The 20,454-nt window shown below is 55.3% G+C and overlaps 2 protein-coding genes and 1 long non-coding RNA gene across 3 annotated transcripts in view; 2 read left to right on the top strand and 1 right to left on the bottom strand.

The window, feature by feature from the left end:
* The window catches only part of LOC145527776 (uncharacterized), a 681,763-nt gene that overhangs the window by 363,257 nt on the left and 298,052 nt on the right, over positions 1 to 20,454 (bottom strand). Inside the window, exons 40-41 of the long non-coding RNA XR_014069857.1 lie at positions 13,021 to 13,132; positions 5,387 to 5,498 (exon numbers count right to left, since the gene is read on the bottom strand). This is a non-coding gene — a long non-coding RNA (uncharacterized LOC145527776). The remainder of the gene's footprint in view (positions 1 to 5,386; positions 5,499 to 13,020; positions 13,133 to 20,454) is intronic.
* LOC145527734 (uncharacterized) lies at positions 1,572 to 5,066 on the top strand. The gene is made up of 3 exons (XM_081545800.1): positions 1,572 to 1,748; positions 2,148 to 2,460; positions 2,718 to 5,066. Exons 1-3 carry the CDS (start codon positions 1,614 to 1,616, stop codon positions 3,338 to 3,340), a joined length of 1,071 nt encoding a protein of 356 aa, XP_081401926.1. The 5' UTR covers positions 1,572 to 1,613; the 3' UTR covers positions 3,341 to 5,066.
* On the top strand, positions 9,197 to 13,110 carry LOC145527748 (uncharacterized). Its single transcript, XM_081545816.1, has 3 exons — positions 9,197 to 9,382; positions 9,782 to 10,094; positions 10,352 to 13,110. The coding sequence occupies exons 1-3, from the start codon at positions 9,248 to 9,250 to the stop codon at positions 10,972 to 10,974; spliced, it is 1,071 nt and encodes a 356-aa protein (XP_081401942.1). The 5' UTR covers positions 9,197 to 9,247; the 3' UTR covers positions 10,975 to 13,110.

The following is a 20,454-nucleotide window of genomic DNA, read 5'->3' as shown; positions in this document are numbered from 1 at the left end:
ACAACAACACACACAGATCCAGATCGATGGAATAAAGTTGAGGGTCCAGAAACAAACCCCAGCATCCATGGTCAACTCATCTCTGACACAGACGGGGAGAATATCCAAATGGGAACAGGAAAGCCTCTTCAATCAATGTCCATGGGAAAACCAGACAGCTACATCTGAAGAACGCTATTGGTTTTGATCTCATACCACCTCAATATCGGGGAAAAACCTCACCCTAAAGACTGATGTCATGAGATAGCTAGAAAGAAGCGTAGGTCAAAGGCTCCTTAACATCAGAGTCTCCTTGCCATTTGCTGGGCGGAGGTCGAAATGGGTCTCTTCAAGTAAGGGAAAGAGGTAAACGAAGTACACCACTGGGTTTCCATCCAATGGAACCTCTTCACAACAGAGAAGCTAAGCATTCACAAATGCAAAAGATAGGAAACGGAACACGAGAGACTCCTTGCAAGTGGTGTATCTGAGAAGGGGTTCATATGGAAAGAGACGAAGAATGCACAGCACTCAGATTCCAAGAAACACCACCACCACCCTTGACCCTTCCCCCATGACCAACTCTGACCTAAAGCCTTTCTCTCCCTCTAACCTATCCCTAAAACATAACCCTCATCTAATCATATACATGTGCATCCCTAGCATCCATCCATCCATCCACACACGAGAGAGAAAGAGGAAGACACAGACGGAATTGAGAAAGGAAAAGAGAGGGACACAGCCAGAGAGAGACACGGAACCAAAGAGAGGAAAGGAGTCGATGGTCCAGACTTTTCCTCAATCTGTCTCGAAGGTAGAAGCAATGACAGCGCCCTTCCACCCCAGAAGGGGGAAAAGGACGGAAGGTTTGGAGAGGAAAAGACAAGAACGCAGGGAGCCAGTAGAAGCTCAGCCACCCGCAGAAGCCGAGCTGGGACACTTCAACAGAATCTCAATGGAAACAGAGGACCAGAAAGTTGGCTACTCTTTTCTATAAGAGAGGGAGACCTTCGAGTCTTCCTTTCGGTCCTCCAACTTGGATGCGGGGTCTCAAAACAGTCAGGAGGGGGAGTGCCTTTTCCTGGGTACCACGGCACATCCAGGCCTCGTTCTGCCCCATTCTGTGCTGTGTCAGCCCTGGATGGAATCTTTCTTTCTGAAGTCTCAGCGCACGAGCTCCACGTGATATCGGCCCCAGGTGGAAAGGCATGGAGCTGCTCGTAGGCCGACAGGCCTAGGAAGCAGATGGGAGAATGACCCCCACTCTGCAGATGGAGAGACTGGGGAAACCCTGAGGGGCATATGGTTGTCAAGGGCCACACCACTTATGAGAAGAAGGAGCCTGGTCTGAGAGCAGCATGGTCCTCGGAGCTCAGGCCCTGGCTGAACCCAGGCCTCCCCAGGGCTGTGGGCTGGGCCGTGTGGGTGTCACTGTGCCTGCACATGGCCTAAGGGGGGTGATCGAGCAGTCAGAAACCCAGAGATTCCCTTGGGAAGTTTTGGGGAAGGGACCTCAGCACGAACCCCAGGAGATGATGTCACCTGCCGGCAACAGAACCCAACAGAACCCGCAATCCGGGTATCCAGGCCTCCAGAGCGGAGAGGAGCCCCCAGCCAGATCACTTGCTGCCAAGATGTTCTGCTGTTTGACCCTGCCCAGAGGCCGGGGCCTCAGGAGAGCTCACAGGCAGTGTGCGTGGGCACCCTGTCGACGTTGGCTCAGGACACCCCCGAGAGGCCTCTGGCCCTTTGCCCGGAGAAACAGAAAGGTAACACGGGGAGCCCCAGGCCGGGCCAGGCCACCTCTCCCATGCCACCCGGAAACACCGGGTCCTTTGCCTGTGTGTGGGGATGCGGGTTTCTCGGGCTGTGTCCCCCTCAAGGAAGCCCAGGCGGATGTGGGGTCAGAAGCCTGTGGACAAGTTGTGTCCACACCCCAGGGGAGAGCAGGCTGGGCGGGATGGGGAGAGTGTGGGCAGCGCCGGCCCGCCAGGCTGACCTCACACCCTCAGATGGGTCTCTTTCCTCCCGGGTGGGGATCTGAGCAGACACACGTCTCTGACCCTTCTGGGAAGAGAAGTTCGAGCAGGCAGAAGCAGCGGCTCCACTGGCCAGGCCCAGCTCGGAAAACTCCCAGCATGGCTGGCTGACGGTCACTGTCGTTGCAGAGCTTCCCACGTGATGAGGCCGAGGACGGGGACACCCCATCCAGCTCCCAGAGGGAGGGGTCGGAGCACCACCCGCCCGCCCGTGAGGCCCAGTGCAGGCTCCAGGTCAGCGTGCCCACGGAGGCATCAGCCCCACCGGGGGAGACGCGGAGGTGGGGAAGGCCTGCTGCTGAGACACCGCCCAGGATACAGCCGGCGGCCCAGTCTGAGGCTGCCATGGAGCTCAGCACACCCGGCTCCGACCCAGAGTCCAGAGAACCCCGGCCTCTGAGGCACCAGGAGGACCTGGAGCCCAGCACGCCAGAGCACAGAGGTGAGGACGCTAGGGCTGGTGCACGGGAGTGTGTGGGGAGGGGTGCTGAGCTACACAGGGACGAGTCCCTGAAAGCTGCTGCTGGGCCTGCAGCAAGCGCTGGCCTCACACCCCCCGCCCCCCATCTTGCACACTTCAGTCCCAAAAGACATCTGACGCTGGGTATTCTTTGGGAACCTCTTGGAAGGTTTCTGTCCCGGGGTACGCACATGCCAAGGCTGGCCTGTGGGCAAACCTTGCTTCTCCCCCAACTCTAGCACTGGCCTCCAACTGGAACCAGGCTCCACTTCCCAGACCTGTCCCTAAAGAGGTGGTGGCTCCAGGTGCAGGACCCAGGGATCCACCGAGGGCAGATGGAGAAGCGAGACTTGCCCTCGCAGAGACACCAGGCCAGCAGGGTACTGGCCAGCACACCGGGCAGATCGGATCTCCGTGCCTGCAGGACCCCCAGCCCCAGGCACTGATGTCCCACCCCCTCAGCGAGAACCTCCACCTCCACGTGCACCTCTACCTGCTCGGGCTTTGGCAAGAGAACCCGAGGCAGAGGAGGAGTCACCGCCTCGGCAGGGAGAGCCTGCCCTGGCTCCCGCGCAACACCCAGATGCCCACGATCACTCACCCAGCCCTGCAGGGAGAAAGAGCCCCCGCTCTGGACAGAGACCCAGAGCCCTTGCCGGAAACACCACGTCCAGGGGAGCGGTCGGCTCTGCAGCCTCCATCCCTGTCTGCTCACCGTGGATGCCGGCAACTCGGTCTGCCCCCAGGGGACATGGAGTTCCTTTCCCCTGAACTGCTTTGCATTTGGTTTCTTTCCACCTTTCTGGTGATGTTTTATTTTTTGTATGGTTTCCTGTATTTTTGTTGGTTAAGTTGGGATTAGTAAACTTTTTCATCATTGTTGCAATCTGGGATCACTGTTGTGTAACTCTGGTGATACTGTGTTACCATCACCACTTTGTAGTTTCAGACCCGTTCGATCTTTATGCCCCACCCCCCAACAAAGCCTGGATTCAAGGCAAGCACGCCCTGTTCATCCCTCCCCCCGATCCTGAACACAATTTCATCTTTTCTTTCTGCATTCCTTCCTATATTCTTGGTGTCCCCAATCAATGACTCTCAGTGAAATGACTGAAGGAGTGTTTTTCGGACTCTCCACCTACTGTAAGACTCCATTGGAGAGTTCTCATTTTTATGTCATTTGAACTAGCCTTTGATAGCTGAAAGGACGGTGTACGTCCTTTCAAGATACCATGTGCCAAACGAAGCCCTTTTGGCAACTGCCATCATTATCTCCAGGCAGGCATTGCTGTTTGAAGGGTGACATCTCAGCCAGAAGGCAGAGGCTGAGCTCCTCTTGTTGCACCAGCTCCCAAAAGAAGCCAAGAAAGGGAGCTGGAACAACAAACCACCCCCATGCCCAGGAAAGCGTTCTTCATGACAGAAGGCTAGAAAATGACCCAACATCCTTGTGGCCCAGAACCACTCTAGAAAATCACTGTTCCATAAAAAAGAGAAACACATGGGAAGTTCCAAGGAGAGGCAATGCCCATGGCCAGTGTACTTGAGAGACGGCCTGACCGCTCCGGGGAAGACACGCACCGACGGAACCCCTTGGGAAACAGCAGTGATAGTCCTCACCGTCGTAAGGGTTTCCTCTGGGGACAACCTGCCCTGGGCACCACACGAGGGAGCAGACCGGCTTCTCTTCCTCTGCCCCCACACCATTCACTCATGAAGGCAGCTCAGGTGTTCTCATGCCCTGCCTGCCTGCCTGCCTGGCTCATCCGTGAGCTGTGACCACCTCCAGGGTAGGACTCCACCTTTTCCTCTCTGTGTACCGTGAATCTGCACACAGTGGGCTTTCAGAACCTTAGGAGACTTGAGCCATTCCCGCTCGAGCCAGAACCCTCCCCAGGAAGGAAAACAGCTGTGGAGTCATTTTGGCCCCAGCACTGGTTCCGAAAGCCTGGCGGCTCCTACAGCCTCTACGGTGTGAAGAGGGAGGTCCCTTTTGACAGAGCTTTCCGGCTCTCAGATCTAAGCTGTTGTTTCACTGTCAGCTGTGTCTTCCGTTGCAGCCAGGTGGGCCACGCTGCTCCAAAGGAGCTCACAAGCTGAGTTTCAAGGGAGGACAGGGATGGCTACAACGTGCTGCAAACTGAGTGAGGGTCCCCACAATCCTCAGCAAAGGTCTGTGGTGTGCAAGTGGGGAGTAGAGGGCCCCCAAGTTCCAAAGGAAGGGAGGTAGTCGGGAGCTAAAGCCCTTGGCTGCTGTGGTAGCAGCTGCAGATGGCAGCTCGTCCACAGTGCACTTCGAATGAGGTCATATGAGCGGGACTCTGGAAATGGCTCCGAAATCAAGAGAAAGGGGTCAGGGTATGTGGGAATCCGGCGGGGGTGGGGGGTGGATGAAGGAAGGTGTCCCTCCTCTCTCCAGTGCAATTTGGTTTGGTGAGTCTCAAAGCTACCAGATGGCACTTCCCAAGTCAGGCCCCCGCAGGAATCAGGGTGGGCTGCCTGCCTCGGCCCCTGCCACAGGGACAAGCCACACCAGTGGCCTCCCTGAGCTCCAATGGCCGGATCTGGGGGGTCCTGTCTGGGTGCACACCTCCTTGCTGTGGCCAAGTTCCCCCCTTCTCTGAGCACCAGCTTCATCCTCTCGAATGAGGACATCGATTGCTACCTTGGCACGTTACTCTCTTCATCCTCTGAAGGCTCATTAGGCTTATCCTACAATTACTAGCTGGCCCGAAGAGATATCTCCTGAATCCAGATTAACCTGGAGTCTCCCAGGCTCATCTGGCATGTCTTCCCTGAAGTCTGCCAAAACCCACACCCTTGCATTTCCAGGGACTCCCCTTAGCCAGCTGGGCAGAAAACCCAGCATGCTTCAAACAAGCTGACAGACAAGTGGGAGAGGACTCACGGGCAGACGGCTTCCCTCAGGTCTCGGGTGGAGCTCTGGGACCACAGCAGCAACGGGCCATCCCAGGCCCTGGGCTCAGCAGCGCCCTCATTCTCAGGCCGGCGGCTCTGCCCTGAGGGGAGCAGGAACGTCACCAACTGCCGCAGGCGGACCTCAAGCCCCTCCCACTGCTGGAGCCTGACCTGCCCCGGCCCCACCCCTTCCCCTACCCCAGCAGGACGAGAGCTCGTCTTCCCCTGGCTTCCAACGGGAGGCCCGGCCCTGGGCCCCGATTGGGCACTGCCCCAGCCCGGAGCCAATCACAGTGGCCAGGGAGGTGGAACGCACCGATTGGCCAGGGCCAGGTCATGTGACCATACTCCCCAGGAAACTCAAAGATTACCAAGGTTCCCTAAGAAACCAATGAACAAAATTATCCAGTAAAGGCAAACCGTACTTTTTAATGAGGCCAATGTCACAGAAAAAAAAAAAAAATGCTCCACAGTAAACTGCTCAAGGAAGCTACTAAATAAACTTTCAGAAAAGTTTAGTAGGTTTTTTTTTTTTAAATAGGGTGACGGAGAGATATACCTTTCCCATCTATGTGAATTTAGGTTTAAACTAGATTTCCCTTGGCTGTTATAGAAGACAAAAAAACCCACATCACCCTCTTTCACTCCCCCCCACCCCCAAAAAGTGTTTTAATCTATTGAATTTTTGTGTCCTCAGTTGTGTCTGATTCACGGCAACTCACGAACTCTACACAGCCAGGCTCTTCCGTCCATGGAATTCAGGGCAATTTTTTCTGTCCCAGTAAATGCCCACCCTGGGTGATCCAAAGGCAAGGGCTCAGAGGCTCCTGAGAGACTAACTAACTCCTTTCAGCTGAGCACAGAGCTGGCTCCTCACTGGGATGCCTGTGGCCTGGGGCTCCCAGAGGGGAGAGCAGCACTCGCCCCACCGTGTGGTCACTGCTGGAAGTGCAGGCTGCTCCTCACTCCCCCTTGACAGTGTCCCTGAGGGCAGAACAGTGTGAATCGAATCAAGGTGGAAATGCAAACTCCAATGCAACCAACCTTCCCACAAGGTCTCCAAAACCACTCAGGAACAGGGAATTGGAAACTGCAGGGGATGACATGAATGGAGATGGAGACTTGACACCTTACACCAAGTTCACTTCCAGTTATCCCTAGACAAACTTTCCATGAAAACTTGTCACAAATCTAGAAGAACAATGAGCAGAAACCGGACACGTGCTTTGAGTCTTCACACACAAAACTAAAAGGCAGTCCACAAAAAAAACCCAGAGAATACAGTGGACTTTGCAAAATCAAAGATATCTACTGTGGGAAAGACCTCATGACAAAAGCAAAAGACAGGTCATACATCGCGAGACGAATGAGTGGAAACACAAAGCTTATCAAGGATGTGTCTCCAAACAGACAAAGAACGCCAACACAACAAGCCTGTGAAAACTAGGGAAAGGTCTGAAGGGACACCAGACGGAGGAAGACACACACAGAGTATCCCGGATGATGTCCAGCACTGAGGGCCTGAAGAAACAACAGTCTAGTTGCACCCCCTCAGGCCTGTGTGACCGTGGATGAGGCCTCTGTTTCCCGGTGGCTCTGAGACATGGACAGGGAGGAAGGGGAAGAGAAGTCACTTGCATTTCTAATACTCACAGCAAAGTCTTCCAATGAGAAGGGAATTATCACCCCCACTGCCAATGCCATTCACTGAAGTGATACCCACGAGTCCATCTACCCCAGAAGGGAAGGATGGACCTGTTCTCACAAAACGGCGAGAGATGGAAGGAGGAAGATCAAGCCCACACCAATCACTGGAAAGAGAAGCTGTGCTCAGGGCTTGAAAGAATTCCTATTGGGAAAATCATGTCACAGCCCCACATGGCAATCCACAGCTTCCATGCTATTCCTCCCAAAATGCCAATGCATTTTCGCACCGAACAAAGAATTGCAAAGGGGGTACGGAAACAGAAAGGAGCCTACATTGTCAATACAATCCGACGAAAAAGCCCCGATACGGACATCCAAGGTTGTGTGAAAGGAAATTAGACGACCAAACTAGGATCCTCAGGAGAGTATCGGAGAAGGCAATGGCGACCCACTCCAGTACTCTTGCCTGGAAAATGTCCTGGACGGAGGAGCCTGGTAGGCTGCAGGCCATGGGGTCATGCAGAGTCAGACACGACTGAAGTGACTTAGCAGCAGCAGCAGCAGCAGCAGGACAGTATGCTATTGGGAATACAACAACACACACAGATCCAGATCGATGGAATAAAGTTGAGGGTCCAGAAACAAACCCCAGCATCCATGGTCAACTCATCTCTGACACAGACGGGGAGAATATCCAAATGGGAACAGGAAAGCCTCTTCAATCAATGTCCATGGGAAAACCAGACAGCTACATCTGAAGAACGCTATTGGTTTTGATCTCATACCACCTCAATATCGGGGAAAAACCTCACCCTAAAGACTGATGTCATGAGATAGCTAGAAAGAAGCGTAGGTCAAAGGCTCCTTAACATCAGAGTCTCCTTGCCATTTGCTGGGCGGAGGTCGAAATGGGTCTCTTCAAGTAAGGGAAAGAGGTAAACGAAGTACACCACTGGGTTTCCATCCAATGGAACCTCTTCACAACAGAGAAGCTAAGCATTCACAAATGCAAAAGATAGGAAACGGAACACGAGAGACTCCTTGCAAGTGGTGTATCTGAGAAGGGGTTCATATGGAAAGAGACGAAGAATGCACAGCACTCAGATTCCAAGAAACACCACCACCACCCTTGACCCTTCCCCCATGACCAACTCTGACCTAAAGCCTTTCTCTCCCTCTAACCTATCCCTAAAACATAACCCTCATCTAATCATATACATGTGCATCCCTAGCATCCATCCATCCATCCACACACGAGAGAGAAAGAGGAAGACACAGACGGAATTGAGAAAGGAAAAGAGAGGGACACAGCCAGAGAGAGACACGGAACCAAAGAGAGGAAAGGAGTCGATGGTCCAGACTTTTCCTCAATCTGTCTCGAAGGTAGAAGCAATGACAGCGCCCTTCCACCCCAGAAGGGGGAAAAGGACGGAAGGTTTGGAGAGGAAAAGACAAGAACGCAGGGAGCCAGTAGAAGCTCAGCCACCCGCAGAAGCCGAGCTGGGACACTTCAACAGAATCTCAATGGAAACAGAGGACCAGAAAGTTGGCTACTCTTTTCTATAAGAGAGGGAGACCTTCGAGTCTTCCTTTCGGTCCTCCAACTTGGATGCGGGGTCTCAAAACAGTCAGGAGGGGGAGTGCCTTTTCCTGGGTACCACGGCACATCCAGGCCTCGTTCTGCCCCATTCTGTGCTGTGCCAGCCCTGGATGGAATCTTTCTTTCTGAAGTCTCAGCGCACGAGCTCCACGTGATATCGGCCCCAGGTGGAAAGGCATGGAGCTGCTCGTAGGCCGACAGGCCTAGGAAGCAGATGGGAGAATGACCCCCACTCTGCAGATGGAGAGACTGGGGAAACCCTGAGGGGCATATGGTTGTCAAGGGCCACACCACTTATGAGAAGAAGGAGCCTGGTCTGAGAGCAGCATGGTCCTCGGAGCTCAGGCCCTGGCTGAACCCAGGCCTCCCCAGGGCTGTGGGCTGGGCCGTGTGGGTGTCACTGTGCCTGCACATGGCCTAAGGGGGGTGATCGAGCAGTCAGAAACCCAGAGATTCCCTTGGGAAGTTTTGGGGAAGGGACCTCAGCACGAACCCCAGGAAATGATGTCACCTGCCGGCAACAGAACCCAACAGAACCCGCAATCCGGGTATCCAGGCCTCCAGAGCGGAGAGGAGCCCCCAGCCAGATCACTTGCTGCCAAGATGTTCTGCTGTTTGACCCTGCCCAGAGGCCGGGGCCTCAGGAGAGCTCACAGGCAGTGTGCGTGGGCACCCTGTCGACGTTGGCTCAGGACACCCCCGAGAGGCCTCTGGCCCTTTGCCCGGAGAAACAGAAAGGTAACACGGGGAGCCCCAGGCCGGGCCAGGCCACCTCTCCCATGCCACCCGGAAACACCGGGTCCTTTGCCTGTGTGTGGGGATGCGGGTTTCTCGGGCTGTGTCCCCCTCAAGGAAGCCCAGGCGGATGTGGGGTCAGAAGCCTGTGGACAAGTTGTGTCCACACCCCAGGGGAGAGCAGGCTGGGCGGGATGGGGAGAGTGTGGGCAGCGCCGGCCCGCCAGGCTGACCTCACACCCTCAGATGGGTCTCTTTCCTCCCGGGTGGGGATCTGAGCAGACACACGTCTCTGACCCTTCTGGGAAGAGAAGTTCGAGCAGGCAGAAGCAGCGGCTCCACTGGCCAGGCCCAGCTCGGAAAACTCCCAGCATGGCTGGCTGACGGTCACTGTCGTTGCAGAGCTTCCCACGTGATGAGGCCGAGGACGGGGACACCCCATCCAGCTCCCAGAGGGAGGGGTCGGAGCACCACCCGCCCGCCCGTGAGGCCCAGTGCAGGCTCCAGGTCAGCGTGCCCACGGAGGCATCAGCCCCACCGGGGGAGACGCGGAGGTGGGGAAGGCCTGCTGCCGAGACACCGCCCAGGATACAGCCGGCGGCCCAGTCTGAGGCTGCCACGGAGCTCAGCACACCCGGCTCCGACCCAGAGTCCAGAGAACCCCGGCCTCTGAGGCACCAGGAGGACCTGGAGCCCAGCACGCCAGAGCACAGAGGTGAGGACGCTGGGGCTGGTGCACGGGAGTGTGTGGGGAGGGGTGCTGAGCTACACAGGGACGAGTCCCCGAAAGCTGCTGCTGGGCCTGCAGCAAGCGCTGGCCTCACACCCCCCGCCCCCCATCTTGCACACTTCAGTCCCAAAAGACATCTGACGCTGGGTATTCTTTGGGAACCTCTTGGAAGGTTTCTGTCCCGGGGTACGCACATGCCAAGGCTGGCCTGTGGGCAAACCTTGCTTCTCCCCCAACTCTAGCACTGGCCTCCAACTGGAACCAGGCTCCACTTCCCAGACCTGTCCCTAAAGAGGTGGTGGCTCCAGGTGCAGGACCCAGGGATCCACCGAGGGCAGATGGAGAAGCGAGACTTGCCCTCGCAGAGACACCAGGCCAGCTGGGTACTGGCCAGCACACCGGGCAGATCGGATCTCCGTGCCTGCAGGACCCCCAGCCCCAGGCACTGATGTCCCACCCCCTCAGCGAGAACCTCCACCTCCACGTGCACCTCTACCTGCTCGGGCTTTGGCAAGAGAACCCGAGGCAGAGGAGGAGTCACCGCCTCGGCAGGGAGAGCCTGCCCTGGCTCCCGCGCAACACCCAGATGCCCACGATCACTCACCCAGCCCTGCAGGGAGAAAGAGCCCCCGCTCTGGACAGAGACCCAGAGCCCTTGCCGGAAACACCACGTCCAGGGGAGCGGTCGGCTCTGCAGCCTCCATCCCTGTCTGCTCACCGTGGATGCCGGCAACTCGGTCTGCCCCCAGGGGACATGGAGTTCCTTTCCCCTGAACTGCTTTGCATTTGGTTTCTTTCCACCTTTCTGGTGATGTTTTATTTTTGGTATGGTTTCCTGTATTTTTGTTTTTTAAGTTGGGATTAGTAAACTTTTTCATCATTGTTGCAATCTGGGATCACTGTTGTGTAACTCTGGTGATACTGTGTTACCATCACCACTTTGTAGTTTCAGACCCGTTCGATCTTTATGCCCCACCCCCCAACAAAGCCTGGATTCAAGGCAAGCACGCCCTGTTCATCCCTCCCCCCGATCCTGAACACAATTTCATCTTTTCTTTCTGCATTCCTTCCTATATTCTTGGTGTCCCCAATCAGTGACTCTCAGTGAAATGACTGAAGGAGTGTTTTTCGGACTCTCCACCTACTGTAAGACTCCATTGGAGAGTTCTCATTTTTATGTCATTTGAACTAGCCTTTGATAGCTGAAAGGACGGCGTACGTCCTTTCAAGATACCATGTGCCAAACGAAGCCCTTTTGGCAACTGCCATCATTATCTCCAGGCAGGCATTGCTGTTTGAAGGGTGACATCTCAGCCAGAAGGCAGAGGCTGAGCTCCTCTTGTTGCACCAGCTCCCAAAAGAAGCCAAGAAAGGGAGCTGGAACAACAAACCACCCCCATGCCCAGGAAAGCGTTCTTCATGACAGAAGGCTAGAAAATGACCCAACATCCTTGTGGCCCAGAACCACTCTAGAAAATCACTGTTCCATAAAAAAGAGAAACACATGGGAAGTTCCAAGGAGAGGCAATGCCCATGGCCAGTGTACTTGAGAGACGGCCTGACCGCTCCGGGGAAGACACGCACCGACGGAACCCCTTGGGAAACAGCAGTGATAGTCCTCACCGTCGTAAGGGTTTCCTCTGGGGACAACCTGCCCTGGGCACCACACGAGGGAGCAGACCGGCTTCTCTTCCTCTGCCCCCACACCATTCACTCATGAAGGCAGCTCAGGTGTTCTCATGCCCTGCCTGCCTGCCTGCCTGGCTCATCCGTGAGCTGTGACCACCTCCAGGGTAGGACTCCACCTTTTCCTCTCTGTGTACCGTGAATCTGCACACAGTGGGCTTTCAGAACCTTAGGAGACTTGAGCCATTCCCGCTCGAGCCAGAACCCTCCCCAGGAAGGAAAAGAGCTGTGGAGTCATTTTGGCCCCAGCACTGGTTCCGAAAGCCTGGCGGCTCCTACAGCCTCTACGGTGTGAAGAGGGAGGTCCCTTTTGACAGAGCTTTCCGGCTCTCAGATCTAAGCTGTTGTTTCACTGTCAGCTGTGTCTTCCGTTGCAGCCAGGTGGGCCACGCTGCTCCAAAGGAGCTCACAAGCTGAGTTTCAAGGGAGGACAGGGATGGCTACAACGTGCTGCAAACTGATTGAGGGTCCCCACAATCCTCAGCAAAGGTCTGTGGTGTGCAAGTGGGGAGTAGAGGGCCCCCAAGTTCCAAAGGAAGGGAGGTAGTCGGGAGCTAAAGCCCTTGGCTGCTGTGGTAGCAGCTGCAGATGGCAGCTCGTCCACAGTGCACTTCGAATGAGGTCATATGAGCGGGACTCTGGAAATGGCTCCGAAATCGAGAGAAAGGGGTCAGGGTATGTGGGAATCCGGCGGGGGTGGGCGGTGGATGAAGGAAGGTGTCCCTCCTCTCTCCAGTGCAATTTGGTTTGGTGAGTCTCAAAGCTACCAGATGGCACTTCCCAAGTCAGGCCCCCGCAGGAATCAGGGTGGGCTGCCTGCCTCGGCCCCTGCCACAGGGACAAGCCACACCAGTGGCCTCCCTGAGCTCCAATGGCCGGATCTGGGGGGTCCTGTCTGGGTGCACACCTCCTTGCTGTGGCCAAGTTCCCCCCTTCTCTGAGCACCAGCTTCATCCTCTCGAATGAGGACATCGATTGCTACCTTGGCACGTTACTCTCTTCATCCTCTGAAGGCTCATTAGGCTTATCCTACAATTACTAGCTGGCCCGAAGAGATATCTCCTGAATCCAGATTAACCTGGAGTCTCCCAGGCTCATCTGGCATGTCTTCCCTGAAGTCTGCCAAAACCCACACCCTTGCATTTCCAGGGACTCCCCTTAGCCAGCTGGGCAGAAAACCCAGCATGCTTCAAACAAGCTGACAGACAAGTGGGAGAGGACTCACGGGCAGACGGCTTCCCTCAGGTCTCGGGTGGAGCTCTGGGACCACAGCAGCAACGGGCCATCCCAGCCCCTGGGCTCAGCAGCGCCCTCATTCTCAGGCCGGCGGCTCTGCCCTGAGGGGAGCAGGAACGTCACCAACTGCCGCAGGCGGACCTCAAGCCCCTCCCACTGCTGGAGCCTGACCTGCCCCGGCCCCACCCCTTCCCCTACCCCAGCAGGACGAGAGCTCGTCTTCCCCTGGCTTCCAACGGGAGGCCCGGCCCTGGGCCCCGATTGGGCACTGCCCCAGCCCGGAGCCAATCACAGTGGCCAGGGAGGTGGAACGCACCGATTGGCCAGGGCCAGGTCATGTGACCATACTCCCCAGGAAACTCAAATATTACCAAGGTTCCCTAAGAAACCAATGAACAAAATTATCCAGTAAAGGCAAACCGTACTTTTTAATGAGGCCAATGTCACAGAAAAAAAAAAAAAATGCTCCACAGTAAACTGTTCAAGGAAGCTACTAAATAAACTTTCAGAAAAGTGTAGTAGGTTTTTTTTTTTTAAATAGGGTGACGGAGAGATATACCTTTCCCATCTATGTGAATTTAGGTTTAAACTAGATTTCCCTTGGCTGTTATAGAAGACAAAAAAACCCACATCACCCTCTTTCACTCCCCCCCACCCCCAAAAAGTGTTTTAATCTATTGAATTTTTGTGTCCTCAGTTGTGTCTGATTCACGGCAACTCACGAACTCTACACAGCCAGGCTCTTCCGTCCATGGAATTCAGGGCAATTTTTTCTGTCCCAGTAAATGCCCACCCTGGGTGATCCAAAGGCAAGGGCTCAGAGGCTCCTGAGAGACTAACTAACTCCTTTCAGCTGAGCACAGAGCTGGCTCCTCACTGGGATGCCTGTGGCCTGGGGCTCCCAGAGGGGAGAGCAGCACTCGCCCCACCGTGTGGTCACTGCTGGAAGTGCAGGCTGCTCCTCACTCCCCCTTGACAGTGTCCCTGAGGGCAGAACAGTGTGAATCGAATCAAGGTGGAAATGCAAACTCCAATGCAACCAACCTTCCCACAAGGTCTCCAAAACCACTCAGGAACAGGGAATTGGAAACTGCAGGGGATGACATGAATGGAGATGGAGACTTGACACCTTACACCGAGTTCACTTCCAGTTATCCCTAGACAAACTTTCCATGAAAACTTGTCACAAATCTAGAAGAACAATGAGCAGAAACCGGACACGTGCTTTGAGTCTTCACACACAAAACTAAAAGGCAGTCCACAAAAAAAACCCAGAGAATACAGTGGACTTTGCAAAATCAAAGATATCTACTGTGGGAAAGACCTCATGACAAAAGCAAAAGACAGGTCATACATCGCGAGACGAATGAGTGGAAACACAAAGCTTATCAAGGATGTGTCTCCAAACAGACAAAGAACGCCAACACAACAAGCCTGTGAAAACTAGGGAAAGGTCTGAAGGGACACCAGACGGAGGAAGACACACACAGAGTATCCCGGATGATGTCCAGCACTGAGGGCCTGAAGAAACAACAGTCTAGTTGCACCCCCTCAGGCCTGTGTGACCGTGGATGAGGCCTCTGTTTCCCGGTGGCTCTGAGACATGGACAGGGAGGAAGGGGAAGAGAAGTCACCTGCATTTCTAATACTCACAGCAAAGTCTTCCAATGAGAAGGGAATTATCACCCCCACTGCCAATGCCATTCACTGAAGTGATACCCACGAGTCCATCTACCCCAGAAGGGAAGGATGGACCTGTTCTCACAAAACGGCGAGAGATGGAAGGAGGAAGATCAAGCCCACACCAATCACTGGAAAGAGAAGCTGTGCTCAGGGCTTGAAAGAATTCCTATTGGGAAAATCATGTCACAGCCCCACATGGCAATCCACAGCTTCCATGCTATTCCTCCCAAAATGCCAATGCATTTTCGCACCGAACAAAGAATTGCAAAGGGGGTACGGAAACAGAAAGGAGCCTACATTGTCAATACAATCCGACGAAAAAGCCCCGATACGGACATCCAAGGTTGTGTGAAAGGAAATTAGACGACCAAACTAGGATCCTCAGGAGAGTATCGGAGAAGGCAATGGCGACCCACTCCAGTACTCTTGCCTGGAAAATGTCCTGGACGGAGGAGCCTGGTAGGCTGCAGGCCATGGGGTCATGCAGAGTCAGACACGACTGAAGTGACTTAGCCGCAGCAGCAGCAGCAGCAGGACAGTATGCTATTGGGAATACAACAACACACACAGATCCAGATCGATGGAATAAAGTTGAGGGTCCAGAAACAAACCCCAGCATCCATGGTCAACTCATCTCTGACACAGACGGGGAGAATATCCAAATGGGAACAGGAAAGCCTCTTCAATCAATGTCCATGGGAAAACCAGACAGCTACATCTGAAGAACGCTATTGGTTTTGATCTCATACCACCTCAATATCGGGGAAAAACCTCACCCTAAAGACTGATGTCATGAGATAGCTAGAAAGAAGCGTAGGTCAAAGGCTCCTTAACATCAGAGTCTCCTTGCCATTTGCTGGGCGGAGGTCGAAATGGGTCTCTTCAAGTAAGGGAAAGAGGTAAACGAAGTACACCACTGGGTTTCCATCCAATGGAACCTCTTCACAACAGAGAAGCTAAGCATTCACAAATGCAAAAGATAGGAAACGGAACACGAGAGACTCCTTGCAAGTGGTGTATCTGAGAAGGGGTTCATATGGAAAGAGACGAAGAATGCACAGCACTCAGATTCCAAGAAACACCACCACCACCCTTGACCCTTCCCCCATGACCAACTCTGACCTAAAGCCTTTCTCTCCCTCTAACCTATCCCTAAAACATAACCCTCATCTAATCATATACATGTGCATCCCTAGCATCCATCCATCCATCCACACACGAGAGAGAAAGAGGAAGACACAGACGGAATTGAGAAAGGAAAAGAGAGGGACACAGCCAGAGAGAGACACGGAACCAAAGAGAGGAAAGGAGTCGATGGTCCAGACTTTTCCTCAATCTGTCTCGAAGGTAGAAGCAATGACAGCGCCCTTCCACCCCAGAAGGGGGAAAAGGACGGAAGGTTTGGAGAGGAAAAGACAAGAACGCAGGGAGCCAGTAGAAGCTCAGCCACCCGCAGAAGCCGAGCTGGGACACTTCAACAGAATCTCAATGGAAACAGAGGACCAGAAAGTTGGCTACTCTTTTCTATAAGAGAGGGAGACCTTCGAGTCTTCCTTTCGGTCCTCCAACTTGGATGCGGGGTCTCAAAACAGTCAGGAGGGGGAGTGCCTTTTCCTGGGTACCACGGCGCATCCAGGCCTCGTTCTGCCCCATTCTGTGCTGTGCCAGCCCTGGATGGAATCTTTCTTTCTGAAGTCTCAGCGCACGAGCTCCACGTGATATCGGCCCCAGGTGGAAAGGCATGGAGCTGCTCGTAGGCCGACAGGCCTAGGAAGCAGATGGGAGAATGACCCCCACTCTGCAGATGGAGAGACTGGGGAAACCCTGAGGGGCATATGGTTGTCAAGGGCCACACCACTTATGAGAAGAAGGAGCCTGGTCTGAGAGCAGCATGGTCCTCGGAGCTCAGGCCCTGGCTGAACCCAGGCCTCCCCAGGGCTGTGGGCTGGGCCGTGTGGGTGTCACTGTGCCTGCACATGGCCTAAGGGGGGTGATCGAGCAGTCAGAAACCCAGAGATTCCCTTGGGAAGTTTTGGGGAAGGGACCTCAGCACGAACCCCAGGAGATGATGTCACCTGCCGGCAACAGAACCCAACAGAACCCGCAATCCGGGTATCCAGGCCTCCAGAGCGGAGAGGAGCCCCCAGCCAGATCACTTGCTGCCAAGATGTTCTGCTGTTTGACCCTGCCCAGAGGCCGGGGCCTCAGGAGAGCTCACAGGCAGTGTGCGTGGGCACCCTGTCGACGTTGGCTCAGGACACCCCCGAGAGGCCTCTGGCCCTTTGCCCGGAGAAACAGAAAGGTAACACGGGGAGCCCCAGGCCGGGCCAGGCCACCTCTCCCATGCCACCCGGAAACACCGGGTCCTTTGCCTGTGTGTGGGGATGCGGGTTTCTCGGGCTGTGTCCCCCTCAAGGAAGCCCAGGCGGATGTGGGGTCAGAAGCCTGTGGACAAGTTGTGTCCACACCCCAGGGGAGAGCAGGCTGGGCGGGATGGGGAGAGTGTGGGCAGCGCCGGCCACCCAGGCTGACCTCACACCCTCAGATGGGTCTCTTTCCTCCCGGGTGGGGATCTGAGCAGACACACGTCTCTGACCCTTCTGGGAAGAGAAGTTCGAGCAGGCAGAAGCAGCGGCTCCACTGGCCAGGCCCAGCTCGGAAAACTCCCAGCATGGCTGGCTGACGGTCACTGTCGTTGCAGAGCTTCCCACGTGATGAGGCCGGGGACGGGGACACCCCATCCAGCTCCCAGAGGGAGGGGTCGGAGCACCACCCGCCCGCCCGTGAGGCCCAGTGCAGGCTCCAGGTCAGCGTGCCCACGGAGGCATCAGCCCCACCGGGGGAGACGCGGAGGTGGGGAAGGCCTGCTGCCGAGACACCGCCCAGGATACAGCCGGCGGCCCAGTCTGAGGCTGCCACGGAGCTCAGCACACCCGGCTCCGACCCAGAGTCCAGAGAACCCCGGCCTCTGAGGCACCAGGAAGACCTGGAGCCCAGCACGCCAGAGCACAGAGGTGAGGACGCTGGGGCTGGTGCACGGGAGTGTGTGGGGAGGGGTGCTGAGCTACACAGGGACGAGTCCCCGAAAGCTGCTGCTGGGCCTGCAGCAAGCGCTGGCCTCACACCCCCCGCCCCCCATCTTGCACACTTCAGTCCCAAAAGACATCTGACGCTGGGTATTTTTTGGGAACCTCTTGGAAGGTTTCTGTCCCGGGGTACGCACATGCCAAGGCTGGCCTGTGGGCAAACCTTGCTTCTCCCCCAACTCTAGCACTGGCCTCCAACTGGAACCAGGCTCCACTTCCCAGACCTGTCCCTAAAGAGGTGGTGGCTCCAGGTGCAGGACCCAGGGATCCACCGAGGGCAGATGGAGAAGCGAGACTTGCCCTCGCAGAGACACCAGGCCAGCTGGGTACTGGCCAGCACACCGGGCAGATCGGATCTCCGTGCCTGCAGGACCCCCAGCCCCAGGCACTGATGTCCCACCCCCTCAGCGAGAACCTCCACCTCCACGTGCACCTCTACCTGCTCGGGCTTTGGCAAGAGAACCCGAGGCAGAGGAGGAGTCACCGCCTCGGCAGGGAGAGCCTGCCCTGGCTCCCGCGCAACACCCAGATGCCCACGATCACTCACCCAGCCCTGCAGGGAGAAAGAGCCCCCGCTCTGGACAGAGACCCAGAGCCCTTGCCGGAAACACCACGTCCAGGGGAGCGGTCGGCTCTGCAGCCTCCATCCCTGTCTGCTCACCGTGGATGCCGGCAACTCGGTCTGCCCCCAGGGGACATGGAGTTCCTTTCCCCTGAACTGCTTTGCATTTGGTTTGTTTCCACCTTTCTGGTAATGTTTTATTTTTTGTATGGTTTCCTGTATTTTTGTTGGTTAAGTTGGGATTAGTAAACTTTTTCATCATTGTTGCAATCTGGGATCACTGTTGTGTAACTCTGGTGATACTGTGTTACCATCACCACTTTGTAGTTTCAGACCCGTTCGATCTTTATGCCGCACCCCCCAACAAAGCCTGGATTCAAGGCAAGCACGCCCTGTTCATCCCTCCCCCCGATCCTGAACACAATTTCATCTTTTCTTTCTGCATTCCTTCCTATATTCTTGGGGTCCCCAATCAATGACTCTCAGTGAAATGACTGAAGGAGTGTTTTTCGGACTCTCCACCTACTGTAAGACTCCATTGGAGAGTTCTCATTTTTATGTCATTTGAACTAGCCTTTGATAGCTGAAAGGATGGTGTACGTCCTTTCAAGATACCATGTGCCAAACGAAGCCCTTTTGGCAACTGCCATCATTATCTCCAGGCAGGCATTGCTGTTTGAAGGGTGACATCTCAGCCAGAAGGCAGAGGCTGAGCTCCTCTTGTTGCACCAGCTCCCAAAAGAAGCCAAGAAAGGGAGCTGGAACAACAAACCACCCCCATGCCCAGGAAAGCGTTCTTCATGACAGAAGGCTAGAAAATGACCCAACATCCTTGTGGCCCAGAACCACTCTAGAAAATCACTGTTCCATAAAAAAGAGAAACACATGGGAAGTTCCAAGGAGAGGCAATGCCCATGGCCAGTGTACTTGAGAGACGGCCTGACCGCTCCGGGGAAGACACGCACCGACGGAACCCCTTGGGAAACAGCAGTGATAGTCCTCACCGTCGTAAGGGTTTCCTCTGGGGACAACCTGCCCTGGGCACCACACGAGGGAGCAGACCGGCTTCTCTTCCTCTGCCCCCACACCATTCACTCATGAAGGCAGCTCAGGTGTTCTCATGCCCTGCCTGCCTGCCTGCCTGGCTCATCCGTGAGCTGTGACCACCTCCAGGGTAGGACTCCACCTTTTCCTCTCTGTGTACCGTGAATCTGCACACAGTGGGCTTTCAGAACCTTAGGAGACTTGAGCCATTCCCGCTCGAGCCAGAACCCTCCCCAGGAAGGAAAACAGCTGTGGAGTCATTTTGGCCCCAGCACTGGTTCCGAAAGCCTGGCGGCTCCTACAGCCTCTACGGTGTGAAGAGGGAGGTCCCTTTTGACAGAGCTTTCCGGCTCTCAGATCTAAGCTGTTGTTTCACTGTCAGCTGTGTCTTCCGTTGCAGCCAGGTGGGCCACGCTGCTCCAAAGGAGCTCACAAGCTGAGTTTCAAGGGAGGACAGGGATGGCTACAACGTGCTGCAAACTGAGTGAGGGTCCCCACAATCCTCAGCAAAGGTCTGTGGTGTGCAAGTGGGGAGTAGAGGGCCCCCAAGTTCCAAAGGAAGGGAGGTAGTCGGGAGCTAAAGCCCTTGGCTGCTGTGGTAGCAGCTGCAGATGGCAGCTCGTCCACAGTGCACTTCGAATGAGGTCATATGAGCGGGACTCTGGAAATGGCTCCGAAATCAAGAGAAAGGGGTCAGGGTATGTGGGAATCCGGCGGGGGTGGGGGGTGGATGAAGGAAGGTGTCCCTCCTCTCTCCAGTGCAATTTGGTTTGGTGAGTCTCAAAGCTACCAGATGGCACTTCCCAAGTCAGGCCCCCGCAGGAATCAGGGTGGGCTGCCTGCCTCGGCCCCTGCCACAGGGACAAGCCACACCAGTGGCCTCCCTGAGCTCCAATGGCCGGATCTGGGGGGTCCTGTCTGGGTGCACACCTCCTTGCTGTGGCCAAGTTCCCCCCTTCTCTGAGCACCAGCTTCATCCTCTCGAATGAGGACATCGATTGCTACCTTGGCACGTTACTCTCTTCATCCTCTGAAGGCTCATTAGGCT

The sequence above is a fragment of the Giraffa tippelskirchi genome, chromosome 11, assembly GCF_054371585.1.
Source record: "Giraffa tippelskirchi isolate mGirTip1 chromosome 11, T2T-mGirTip1v1.2.pri, whole genome shotgun sequence".
Classification (NCBI taxonomy): Eukaryota; Metazoa; Chordata; class Mammalia; order Artiodactyla; family Giraffidae; genus Giraffa; species Giraffa tippelskirchi.
The sequence above is the reverse complement of the archived record's forward strand: the minus strand, read 5'-3'. Positions and strand labels throughout refer to the sequence as shown.